General features: G+C 42.7%; 1 protein-coding gene across 6 annotated transcripts in view; it reads left to right on the forward strand.

Annotated features, from left to right (window-relative positions):
- BCL11A (BCL11 transcription factor A) overlaps window positions 1-3533 on the forward strand; it is a 97046-nt gene extending 93513 nt beyond the window's left edge. For all 6 annotated transcript variants that reach the window (XM_059943276.1, XM_059943282.1, XM_059943279.1 and 3 more), the window contains one exon: window positions 3036-3533. In XM_059943276.1, coding sequence (XP_059799259.1) covers window positions 3036-3127 — 92 coding nt within the window. In that variant the 3' untranslated portion in view covers window positions 3128-3533. The remainder of the gene's footprint in view (window positions 1-3035) is intronic.
- The last annotated feature ends 9628 nt before the right edge of the window (window positions 3534-13161 follow it).

Below are 13161 nucleotides of genomic sequence, written 5' to 3' on the forward strand. Positions count from 1 at the left end.
TTTATGTACAGTATTCATTTAAATTTCTCAGTATATGATGCTCTTAGTGTAATTAGGTTTTGCATCCTGACAGACAGAATTAATGGTGGATACTGTGTGCTTGTATGCTCAAATTTCTTAAATGGGGAATGGGGAGGGTGCAAACATCTGGTGATAAATCACAGATTATGTTTGATTTACATGGTCCCAAAGTTAAATAAATTTATTGGGAGACAGGTTCTTCAGGGTTCTCAGTCTCCTGACTTATTGAAGTCCTCTTATAAAATATTATTTCTGAAGCTGCGTGAACAATAGAAGCCTGAAAACCTAGGCAACAAGAATATAACTTATAAATGACATCTTGTATCTGGAACTCTAAACTTAAAAACCTTAATATAAAATAACAAAAAACATTTCCAGCAGTAGGATGAATTCATGATAAAGCTTTAAAACGAGGAACTACTAAGGACATGAACACATTTCAAAATTCTCAACTTAAGTTTATGTGACACCCCTGACGTGTTGAATGCAATGTTCTCTACATACTTGAACTCCTAAAGCTTAAAATGTTCCTTTTTATCTTCATTTTGAGAACAATTTAATAAACAGGAATACAGTAAATACTATTTCTCACAGATTTTAACCCAAACACTCTCCAGTACATGTACTACCTTCATCCTGAAACCAGTAACTCTCCCCTCTCTGCTTAGGACCTACAAAAAGAGTGAGACGAACATATTTTAAAGGTTGCTAAAAAGTGAGGTGAACGCTTGGGTCTTCATTTGTACCAGCAATGGCAGGAAGTGTGAAGTAGCTGAGTTTTTCCCAGGGCATTCTGTGATAGAACTGTTTATTTAAATACCATTTGTGTATATGCAATAAGTTCATACTGTATATATTCATAATGCTTGAAGTGAGGACTTGAAAGGAAGTGGCGGTGGGGGCTAGATATCATTTCATTTGGAGAAATAAGGAAATGAGCTGGTTTATTCACAGACACTAAAAGTTTGTTAAAAGGTACTGGGATATTTCAGGCCTTCCTGGAAAGGAGTTGAGAAGCCTCAGGCCCCATTCTGTCCTGCTTCAAACACTTTACTCTCAGAGAGTGAGGGAGGAAATAACAGTGTTTTCGTTTTTTAAACCCCTCCCCTGCTCCATACACACAAACATGATTTCTTATGACTGTGTTGTAGTCGTGTGTTCTTCATTATGATTCTGTTACTCCATTGTCCCTGGGCCTGGTGTGTTCAAGAATGTACACATCCTATGCTCTTTTTTTCAGACTACTTCCCATTAAAAAAAAAAAAAAATTGTGGGACTTTTGCTGGTATGAGGATAGGATTGGCAGTGTTCTTTAAACCTGCTTGGAAAAATGTTTTTTAAAAGACTGTTAACTTTTAAAAGGCATTAGCCACTTAGCAAATTTTCCTAAGTGTCTCCTAAGGCCCTGCAGCTTTCCCAATTAAGAATAAATGAACCCGTTTTTAGAGACATGGACATCAGAACACATAGATGGAGCTGGGATTATGTACATTTATTCCAAGGTTGCTTTAGCTACAAATTGTAGACATGGGTTGGTGGGTCTGTTCTTTTGTTTGCTGTCATCTTGTTATCCCATTAGCCCGCTGTTTCATTTAGTAAAACACATGGCCAGTGAATCAGCCTTTAAGGGGATGGGCCTATTTCTCTCTCTCTCTCTATTTCCCAGTGTCATTCATGATCATGGGATGCGATCAATTCCTCCCTTTCACATGGGAAAGGAGACCAATACAGTTCACGTGGGTCCATTGTACTCAACAACCTAAACTTGGCTGAAGGCAACTCAATGGTTGATCCAAATACTGTTTTCCCTTTCTGTAAAGTGATAAAGGGAGCATTTATCAGGTCTTCATGATGGCAGAAAAGGCAAATTAAGCCATTTCCCCAAAGTCTATCCTTTAAAGCAGGACCCCCAAACCCATAGGGGGGCTGTGCTTTTAAATAACAGTGGATGTGGTACATGCCCATGCTAGCTATACTTTGTCTGTTAGGATTTTAAATATTGGTAGCAGGTCTGACAAAGGGGTTTGATGGGGGTATCAGCGAAAGGGGCCTCAACGACAGTGACTTAGGGTTGGGCTGGGAATGGAATTCCCAGGGGCCCACCTGGACACAGCAGGCCCCTCAGCCCAGGTCTCCACTGCTCAGGGGGGGGATTCGAGAAAGCAGCTGAGCTCCAGACCCTGGGCCTCCTGCGGCGCCAAGTCAGGGGAGAGGAGGCCCCAGGCCCCTGCTTCGGGTCGCCATGGCAACGAGGCCTGGAATGCCACAGTCGTAGCCCTCTTCCTCGGCACATCCGGACTCCCAGTTCTGCTGCTTCGAGTCAATGTACAAAGCAAGGGAGGAACCCTGGAGGAAAATAACCACTCCCTTCTTCCCTTCACCACTGCCTTGTCCCCTTACAAAAAAGAAAAAAAAGAAAAGAAAACTGCATGTTTGAAAGAAACTACAGGCAGTTTTTGGTGCCATTTGGGAGCAACTATTTTGAGTTCTGGTTTCCTCTTCAGAGATTTGTTCGCCTCTTGTAAATCGTTGGCTGCTTTGACGTTGAACTTGATGACATTTCATGTTTTCGTTGTGCTGCTTTTACATCAATTTTGATTTTTTTGTTTCTTTATAATTTTATTATTATTTTAAGGAAATGTCCCCCTCCCTCCTCCTTCCCCTGTTCTCCTCAACCAAAGGACTGTTTCCTACTCAGTTTTCTCAGTCATAAGGGAAAGTGTTTCCTTCCAGGTGTGTCCCCAGCTTATTAGGACTGTCCTATGATCGGGGAGGGGGTCTGGGTCCTTTGGGGGAAGGCGGGGAGGGAGGCATGGGGAAGGCACTCAGAGGTCAGAGATTTGGGGGAGGTGGGGGAGATTGAGTTTGAAATCATGTTTAAGATGCCGGTGGCTCAACCTGTGCTTGATTTAAGTTATAATTTTAAAAAGCTAGTTAGAGAACAGAAAATGACTGGGCCAAGTCACACCTGTACTTTTTTCTTTCCCCCTCCTCTGTCTCCAACCTCTTTCTAGGTTCTTCACACACCCCCGTTCGGCGTAGTACCCAGAGAGCTCAAGATGTGTGGCAGTTTTCGGATGGAAGCTCGAGAGCCCTTAAGTTCTGAGAAAATTTGAACCCCCAGGGGCGGGGTGGACGCGTGCCGCCCAGCCGACATCTGCGTGGTCTGTCATCCTGCTAGTTTGTGATGTTTTCTGACAGTAGCCTCCAAGAAGCCGTTGTGCGAAGACAGAGTCCTGCAGCGTCCTTCCTGCCCGGGCCTGCAGTGCCATTTTATTTATATTTTTTAATAAAAAGTAAAAACAAAAAAACAGACCCACATTGGAACAGTGAATCAGTCCCATATTGAGGGCCCATGGACCATCGCTGTCCTGAGTGCAGTCCTGGCCCTTCTGAGACCAGCCAACCTAATTCCCCGTATTGTGGAAATGAGCATGAGTCCCCCAGACCCCTTGTTTCTATACATTCTATGTTGTCTTTTAAAAAGTGTGCTTAACATTGACACAATAAATGTTGGAGCTTTAGGTGGTGTTTGCTTGTTCTTTAATTATTAATGCTTATAAGACAATGCAGTGCAGCTGCTTAAGACTGTATTTCTGTACCTGTTTTTGCAGACACCCATCGGGTGGGAAGGAGGAACAGATTTGAGGAATGGGTAGGAGGTGTAGGAGGGGAAATAGGTTACTGCTTATCAGATGGCATAAATTTTCAAGGAGAATCAAAATGCAAAACTTGGGAATAAATCATAGCAATATCATAATTAATGTAGTAGTAGTGTTGCTGTTTATTAACGCTAAAGTGTGGTTTTCCTAACTGACATAATTTGCATACCATTAAATAATGCATAATATGGCATGCTGAATTCTGTTTTTCAAATATATGCTTTTGGTAGCTACCATGCAGGATTTGAATTTGTCTTTTAATTTAGCTCAAGAAAGCTAATGTCATTGGGTTAGTGGTAAATCCCAAAGAAGGTGATGAATATCAGTAGTTGTTTATTAAATATTCTAATTTTAGGTTCCCAAAACTTCAGCAAATATATCTTAATGCAGACAAACACACAAACATAAAACTTCTTTATTACTCACATCAGGAAATTTGGGGAATTATAAGGGGAAAAAAATGATAGGAGGAAAGAGGTCCACATCAGAACACGCTATTGTAATCGTAATAGTGCCCCATTCCTTAGAAATTAGTGACACAAATAAGTTAGGTCTACAAATGAGTGATAAAAATTCCTTCTGGCCCAGTTAATTTGCAAATAACTTTTCTAAGTTTGGTGTTTTCTATTGCCTGGAGATCCAGAAGAGAACTAGAAACAATATAGCATATTAAAATAGGTTTATAAATAATAGAACTCAAACACCTGTGTATTATAGATTTACATATTGGCTGTGAACGTAAGTGGGGAAAATCTTACCCACTCACCCTCCGGCTAGATTACCTAGCCTAGTGAGAAGACAGAAAAATAATTGGCATCTGGATTCTTTCCCGCTTATTCATCATAAATAATGACTCCTCACAGATGTGTGCTGCCTTATAGGTTATACAGTGCTTTCATGTGCATTATTTCATCTGATCCTCGTTGGGACAGATCTCACGACTTCCACTTTGTGGATGGGGAGACTGAGGCTCACCAAAGTTAACGGCTTGCCCAGGACCACGTCAATGAGAAGGAGAGCAGAGAAGCCAGATGTTCTGATGTCTCATCCAGTTAATTCCACTGAACTCTGTGACTGGTCAAGGGGATTGTCTCTCCCCGTGCTAGCACACAAGCCATAAATGTTCACAAACACACACATGTATGGCTCACACACAGAGATCAAGGATGTCCACTGGTAAGGCACACAAAAGTGTCTCTTCCTACCAACAGCTGTGCACACTGCCAGAGGGAGTTTGGAGCAAGCAGCCCTTCTTGCCATCATTTCCTTTCCCTAGTGGCTTTTCCATGACAAATAAATAACCCTGATTAACTAGGTGGCCTGGATGAGTTTTTGAGAGTTCCTCTCACCTAGGTGAGATGGGACCTCCAGACAAGTGTTATTTCTTAAAGGAACATTCCCTGTCCCATGCTCTGCCTCTGTGTTACTGAAACCTACGACTATTAGGGATTCTGTGACAGCATCCTCACTGAACATGCTAAGCTCCTTGCCATTACCTAGAAAGAGTGACTCTACTTCAAAAGGGAGACCCGACTGAAACAGAACAAACAATCCTGGATTTTGGGACACCTTCCGCCCTGGTGTTCACTACAGTTTCATTTCTGGTCTGTGTTTCCACCTCCACCTCTTATTTCTTCTTGGAGTCAGTTTGTAAATAAATGGATATCTCTAGAAGTGGGCTTGGCAGGGGGAGGGTTGGGGGCGAGGAGAGGGGGAGTGGGTAAAGGATATCTTTTTCTTCTTCCCCCTTTTGGAGAAGAAAGATCCCTCATTAAAACAAACAAACGAAAATCCCCCAAACCCCACATAGCTTCCCCCATATCCTTTTTTAGTTGAAAGAAAATAAAAATTCATTATGAAATGATGGTGTTATGTGAGGGCTAGAACTTTTGAAAACCCCCGCAAGATTGATGATTTGGGAAGACATCTCCCCGTGTGACATGTCAAGGTCATGTTTCTCTGTGAATGGTGGAAGCAGCAGAAGGGACTGACAAATCTGATTGGGGTCCTCACTGTGCCCTCTCCCGAGAGTGAAACTTCAAATTGCAGAGAGATTAATTGGCCGCCCAGCATGCACGGAGCACGGATTAGAGGACAGAGTTCCGGGTTCTAGGGAGGGTAGGGACCAAATATGGGACATTGTTCTTACCCTCCCAAGCCTGGTCTATGAACATCAATTTTGTGGTCTGTCCAGATTGTCACACTAACCAAAAAGATCTGTTAGCTGGGTCTGGGTCCATGATGGCAGAGACTCAGTAGCTCCTACAGCACCCAGCACCTGGCCTTTTGAATACTGGTGGTGCTGGAGAAATAAATGATTGTATCAAAACTGGTGGTAGGGCTTCCCTGGTGGCGCAGTGGTTGGGAGTCTGCCTGCCAATGCAGGGGACGCGGGTTCGAGCCCTGGTCTGGGAAGATCCCACATGCCGCGGAGCAACTCGGCCCGTGAGCCACAATTGCTGAGCCTGCGCGTCTGGAGCCTGTGCTCGGCAACGAGAGGCCGCGATAGTGAGAGGCCCGCGCACCGCGATGAAGAGTGGCCCCCGCTTGCCACAACTAGAGAAAGCCCTCGCACAAAACGAAGACCCAACAAAGCCATACATACATACATAAATAAAAAGAATGTAAGCAGACAAGAATAGCATTAAAAAAAAAAAAAAAAAACTGGTGGTAAAGAAAAATCTTAGGGAAGGAGAGAAAACTTGGATCTTACTGAGGTCTAACTGAGCGCCCCAAACCTCGGTAGAATGTTTCCTAGGCATTTTTGCTTGGAGTTTTCCAGAGTATTTGTATTAGAGCCAAACCTATCGAGTGGTAAGAAATATCTTTCAAGTTTTGTGTGTGCTGACATAATTTTCTTTTTTTGAGGGCTAGACAGTGAAGTTCATGTTGAAGATGATCATTCCTATTAACATATTTTTTCTCAGTGTTAATGTTTATTCCTATGAAGAATTCTTATTTTATAAAGCAGGGTCCCCAGAAAGGAGTGGTAGAGAGGATCAGAATGGAAGTATTTTGCAGGTGCTGTTTCTCTTCTTACATGTCACATAGCTTTGGCTCCTTTTTGGCTGTAGTGTGAGGGAAGAGATTTGAGGAATATGCATATTGGTTGTAAAGTCAATATGGAATTCAGTTGGAAGTTCAGAAAAAAGGTGTGTTGCAAGCACACGTTCCTTCTTCAAGGATCCATCCTGAGTTCTTAATCAACAGGGAAACAATAATGTTATGTCGCTTTTCTCTGACTTCCTAGCAGAGACAGCGCTTTTCAGTTTGCACTTTTCCAGGGTTACATTAAGCTAAAGAACGTTTCACTTCCAGCAAAATCCAGAAGCAGTAATTCTTTTCCTTCCTACCTTAGTGTAAATTAAGATACCTATTGTTAAATCCCATTACCTTTCCCCCTGCTTTATATTTTAAAAAATGCTCCCAGGAAACACTTAAGGTTTATAGAGTACTTTTACAGACATGATAGAATCAATTTTCCTAGTGATTCTAGAAATTAGGTAGGACAAGAATAGACTAAAACTTGAAAGGAACCACAGCAATCATTCATTTTACAGATCAGGGCAACAGAGGCCCAAAGATTAAGTGAAGGACCTAAGATCACACAGCTTGAAAAAAGTGAGCGCCAAGCTTGAAACCACACAGTTAGTGGCTGAGCCAGAATTGGAACCCAAGCCTCTAGCTCCTGTGCAAAGGAATTCAAACGGCAAATCTCTCCCTTGTGACCTACTAAATTCAGAAGCAGGAATGGCAGGAAAAGTGTGCATTACAGAAGAACTTAAGAATGAAATCAAAAGCTTGTTTTGATGCCAGTCCTAGTGGGGAATATGTAAGCGTGTCCCATATTTCAAGGGTTTCTAAGCGGCATCCTGATGACAGGGCACATTTAGGTCACTACCTAGAAAGGTTCCTCTTTTAATCCACCCCTCTGATGGTAGAAATGAATTTTAGGAACCAAGAATTGCTGGGAGACAGCATTTAAAGTTAAAAGGGCATAAAAAAGAGCTACTCACCAAACCAAATTCATCTCAAATGTCTTAAATAGATCTCACAATCTGTTCCATTCTCTAGGCAGGATTTAAGGGAAACACCCACTTAATTTGCATTTCGAGGCCTCATCACATCCTGTTAGAGAATTCAAATAGCCAATAGCATGACCTGAATCCTGTTACTAGGGATATTTAATTTTGAGTTCAAAGACGGTGAAATAACAATGAAGTAAAGGGAAGATTGACTGAAATGGTATACAACTCTGGGTTGTGAGGATTATTCCACTTACTATGCTATTTAGGCTGCACAGTCTTTTCCTGCACAAGGTGAAATCTTAGTCATTTTCCCCTTTGGTCAGGGGCTCCTGGCTCTGTTTAGAGATGTACAAATTCTGCTCCGTTCAGCTCTTCTGCCGCCATTTCTCTTCTTGCCAACCATCCTTTGATTCACATTTACTTCTTCGAATGGACATGGGTTGACTTTGAATGTTTCGGAGCGCGATAGGGCTGCAGTTGCTGTGTGCAGCAGCTGTTTCGAGCCTGCACAGGCAAAGTTATCCCTGAAATAGGAGCAGGACAGCAGGAAGCCTAAGAGAGCAACAGCAAATCAAATATCTCTGTTGAGGATGGTCTGAGAGGAAGTAATTTGCCTGATTTTTTCCCCCTGCTGATAGTTCCCTGAATTTCCTGAAACGGTAATGCAAACAGGGAACTTCTGCTGTCCCTGCTGATTTGTCCTCTCTTCTCCGACACACAGAAAGCAAACCTATGGAGAGGTGCATGAAGATTTTCTCCCTTTGGTGCTAAGATCTGTGAAGTGTTGCTCATGCCCTATTTCAGAGTGCCTGACTTTTTACCTGTTGCTGGCTTCCCCACACTAAGGGGAAAAACGAAAATGCAAATACTCCTCTTCGGAAACTCGCCCAAAGTTCAGAACTCAGGAACACGGTAGATTTTCTTTTAAAGGGGTCCCCTTTGTATGGATTTGCTGGCGGCTACTTTGGCTACTTTGCCTTATTTGTGGAGTCCTTTTTATTTTTTGGCTTCTTTGAGAGTACATTTTCTTTTCCCTCTGACAGGCTGATGGGCCAGGGATGGACTCCTGGTGGTTTTGGTCCAGCCTGGTGAATGGGGCTGGTCTCTGAGCTGGCAACTCTGGGTTGTAATCCTGGCTTTATCTTCGTCTTGCTCACCCACCTGGTGTCCTCCCTCTGTGCTTAACCCCATTCAAGCCACATTTCTCCCTCCGAAAAAGGAAAGACACACATTGCTTCCTATCTCTTATCAAAGAGCAGCACAGAACAGTCACACAGTACAAGCCATCCGAAGGCTCTACACTCTACGTAGGATGGGGGTACCGACAACCAGTCTTGATGACTGGGGGGGAAGTGGGGTTGGGGTCCATCTTAAGAGTGGCTTTTCCTTTGCTTTAGGTTAGTAGACCCATTTCCTTTACAAGTCTATGTCACAGAAAAAAAAGCTGCAGTGATTTTTCTTTGAAATCTAAAGCTGTCATCATGTTTTTAAAATGCCCCAAGTTTGAAAATGGTTGCATTTGCAATGGTCAGGGTGAATTTTATCACTTTGGTGCACCTTAGGGTTGGAGGTCCCTCTCTACCCCTCTCCCTGCTGGAGGGTAGCACTGGAGGACAGCCCTCTCCCACAGGCCTTGTGCATCTCACCAAGGGTCGCAAAGTACCACACATCTTCTGCTGCCTGGGGATTGAGGGCCAGGCCATGTCCAAAATGTGACCTCTGACTGAAAACCTAACTCTTCTCATCCTCAGCTGGCAGACTGCCCAGAGCTTGGTAAAGGGCAAAATATAGGTTAAAGTAGAAATAATAATATCAGCTGATGTTTATTGAGAATTTACTATGTTCTAGGTACAACAATAAGACTTTTCCATTCAAGTTCTTATTTCTTCTTCATTATCATCGTGTGGGGTAGGTACTATCATTATTTCCATTTTACTGAAGCTTAGAGAGACTAAAGTGACCTGTCCAAGGGTATACAATTGGTCCTGCCACTGTGATATGACTTAGGAATCTTCACTCATATCCTCTACCTACTGACCTCCAGGATCTCATTTTACAGTTTTGTCACCATATGTATGCCAAAGTTGGAGGGTATCATATGAAAAAAATGACAACAGTGCTAATTAAACTGATTAGGAAGCATACCCAAAGTGGCTTTGCTTAATGGGTTCTGGTTCTGTTAACTACTGAGCAAGGCCAGTGTCAGTATTTCCCATGGTGCTTGCATTTCTGTCCGTCCTTGGCGCTGGGAGGACCAGTTTGATTTTGTGAGGCGTATCTGAGGAATTCACTTGTGCATCTGCAGTAAGCCTTATTCACTTGTTCAATCAACAAATATTTATTAAGTCCCTGCTATAAGCAACCTACAGAGCTAAGTGCTGGGGAAGGGATGCAAAGAGGTAAAAGACACAGTCACTGCCCGTCAGAAATGGCCACCAGTGGAGAATTAAATTAATTAGAATCTTCCTAAATAACTAGTCTTAGTTAAGCTGATGTGGTGAGAACAGTGGGCCTTTTAAAATGCTAATATATAATTCACTTTGCCAGCCTAGACAGCAGTCCCAGGCAAGGGGCTTCAGAGCTCCCAAATGAATGGGAATGTTATTCTTTATATCTTATCAGTAGGATGCACACTTGAAAGTTGTTTTCAGACGGTGGAGATAAGTATACATTGATGTTTCTTCATCTGGCCCAGTCTTATTGGGAAAAAAATAACAGCAGATAATTTAGAAGGATGGTAGTAATAGAAACAAAATTCTTGTACCGTGATCAAAGGTAAGTGACCTATACAGGGGATAAGTCCATGTATTCAACCCTCTGAGCTGATCTGTAACTGATTACCTGCCTCTAATTCAATATAAAAGGAACATGACAAAGAAATCTTTACTTCTCTATGTGCAGTCCTGTGATCTTTCTCAGAACGTCAACATAAGCTAAGTTTGTTTTCTCCACCTACATGTGCAAGGTGGTGTTCTATGTACTTTGGGCAACTATAAAAACTATAAGACTCCACTCCTGTTTTCAAAAGGATTATGATTGGCCCTAATGCAGGGGATAAAGACTATAAACATACAAGCAGATAATTAACAATTAAAAGCTGCAGGGACTTTCCTGGTGGCGCAGTGGTTAAAAATCTGCCTGCCAATGCAGGGGACACAGGTTCGAACCCTGGTCCGGGAAGATCCCACATGCTGTGGAGCAACAAAGCCCGTGTGCCACAAATACTGAGCCTGCGCCCTAGAGCCCACGAGCCACAACTACTGAGCCCACGTGCCACAACTACTGAAGCCCGTGCGCCTAGAGCCTGCGCTCCACAACAAGAGAAGCCACTGCAGTGAGAAGCCTGTGCACCGCAATGAAGAGCAGCCCCTGCTCACCGCAACTAGAGAAAGCCCACGCGCAGCAACGAAGACCCAACACAGCCAAAAATTTAAAAAAAAATAAGTAAATAAAATAAATTTATTTTTTAAAAAAAACCCAAAACAAAAAACAATTAAAAGGTGCAATATGATTAATTCAGAACTGAGAGACATGAACTGTAGGCATATGAAGGAAGATAATGTCTCTGGGACCCACAAAGACGTTGGGCTTTTAGCTGGTCATCAAAAGCAGGCTGGGATTTAGATGATAAAGAGAAAAGTTGAGGCAAAGCAATTCAAGGCAGTGCTGTGGTGCTTGGAGGGCTAGACCAGTAAGGCAGGAAGAGAAGGGTTGTCTATGAAAATCATGGAAAGTAAGGTTGGAAACTAATTTGGAGCCATTTTATGGAGCGCCCTTAATGATAGGCTTAAGGGGTTCGTATGATAGTCAGTAAAAAGGTTTTCAAAATCATGTCAATAGAAAAGTTTTAAGAAGAGTGTGGCAGGGTATGGAATGGATTGACGGTGAACGCAAAGGAGACCAAGAGACCAGGAGGAGGTGATCCTTCAAAGTGCTGGCAATTTCCTAGTGGAAGGGCTCTGCTATGAGCACAGTATTTGGGTCAAATTATGTAGTCATCCTCATCACATTCAAGCAGACAATGACCACATTGTTCAATGGTATATCTAAATTCCCCCCTTGCCTTAGTCTAGAGCTGTTCCAGACTGTCTGTGGAAGCCCACAAAAGGTCTTCCTTATATGTTGACTGCTGCTAGAAGCCCACCCAATGAAGAGCCTAAAGATGAAGACCTTGAGGCTCAAGCAGGTCAGTTAGCTCCTAGAGATGGACCGTGTTTATAATACAAAGGGAAAACATCATGTCTCATGAAGCATTTAGTACTTTACCATCATCTCAAGCACAATGATAAACTCAACTCGAAAAAGAACAGAAAGCTACAAGAGTAGGCTCCAAGGATTTTCCTTTTCGGGGGGGAAGATTTACAAATTTTTTAATTCTCTTGACTACTTGTAAAAGTTATATTATGTTGCTTTTTTCTTTGCAGCATGCTTGTTGATACATGCTATGTCCTGTAATAATATGATTTTATTGTCATTTGGCCACAAAATTAGATGAATTTCATAATGAAGGCATGAATTAGAAGTAAGCAAGCATGTTTACCCAGAATCAGAGAAATGTTCTCTGTATAAAGTAAGGCTGAGCAGGCTGGGGCTTCACTCTCTTGGAGTTTACATTTCAAAAACAGAGACCTTTGTATTTTTGTTTTGCAGTCATATAATCTGGTATCCTTCCATGCCTCATGTCACCTGCCTATCTGTCCCTTCTGGAAGCAAGACTGGTCTATGACTGTCTGGTGTCATAAATCAGGACATTTAAGGCACATAAAGAATAATTTTTGGCACTGGGTTTCAAATTCTCCCTTTCACCCTTGAGTATCTCCCGGAACCCCCTTCCCACTCCTGTGACCTGTCCACAGCCACAAGCCCCAGCCCTGGACCCACCCCTCAGGAGGATCGTCAGGATGTAAATACATGCTAAGTGAATGGCCAGGAGATTCCCAAAGGGTTCAACACACATGGAAACATTCCCCTGAGATGTGAAAACATTTTGATATTACCAGTATGGCCTATATCTCCCCTCCCACTGAAATAAGGTATAACTGAAAAGGCTAAGTGTTCCCTACAGACCTTGATGGGGGACAAGGAGGAAAGTAAGGCCTCTGTGAGATGCAGCCTGTGGAGCAGAGGACAAAACTCCCTTCTCTAGCTAGGTATCCCCTCTTCCATGTCGGCACCTCAGCAAAATGATAATCACTGAAAATCATGTATACTTGGTTAGGAAACACAAGTGTCCAAACAACTGTTTAAGGTAATAGTTTGCATATAATCGCTCTTTCCATTTTCCCTGGGAGTCGGAATTACGGTGTCTGTACAGGAAGCATATACACATGTACAGTTTCACCTCTAATTCCTTACGTATACACCTGTTTACAACATATGCATATTCATATCTTGTGTGTGCTGCCTGTCCACACACAGCCAGACAGGAAAGCACCCCTTGTCTGTAATGG

The sequence above is a fragment of the Balaenoptera ricei genome, chromosome 13 (genome assembly GCF_028023285.1).
Source record: "Balaenoptera ricei isolate mBalRic1 chromosome 13, mBalRic1.hap2, whole genome shotgun sequence".
Taxonomy (NCBI): Eukaryota; Metazoa; Chordata; class Mammalia; order Artiodactyla; family Balaenopteridae; genus Balaenoptera; species Balaenoptera ricei.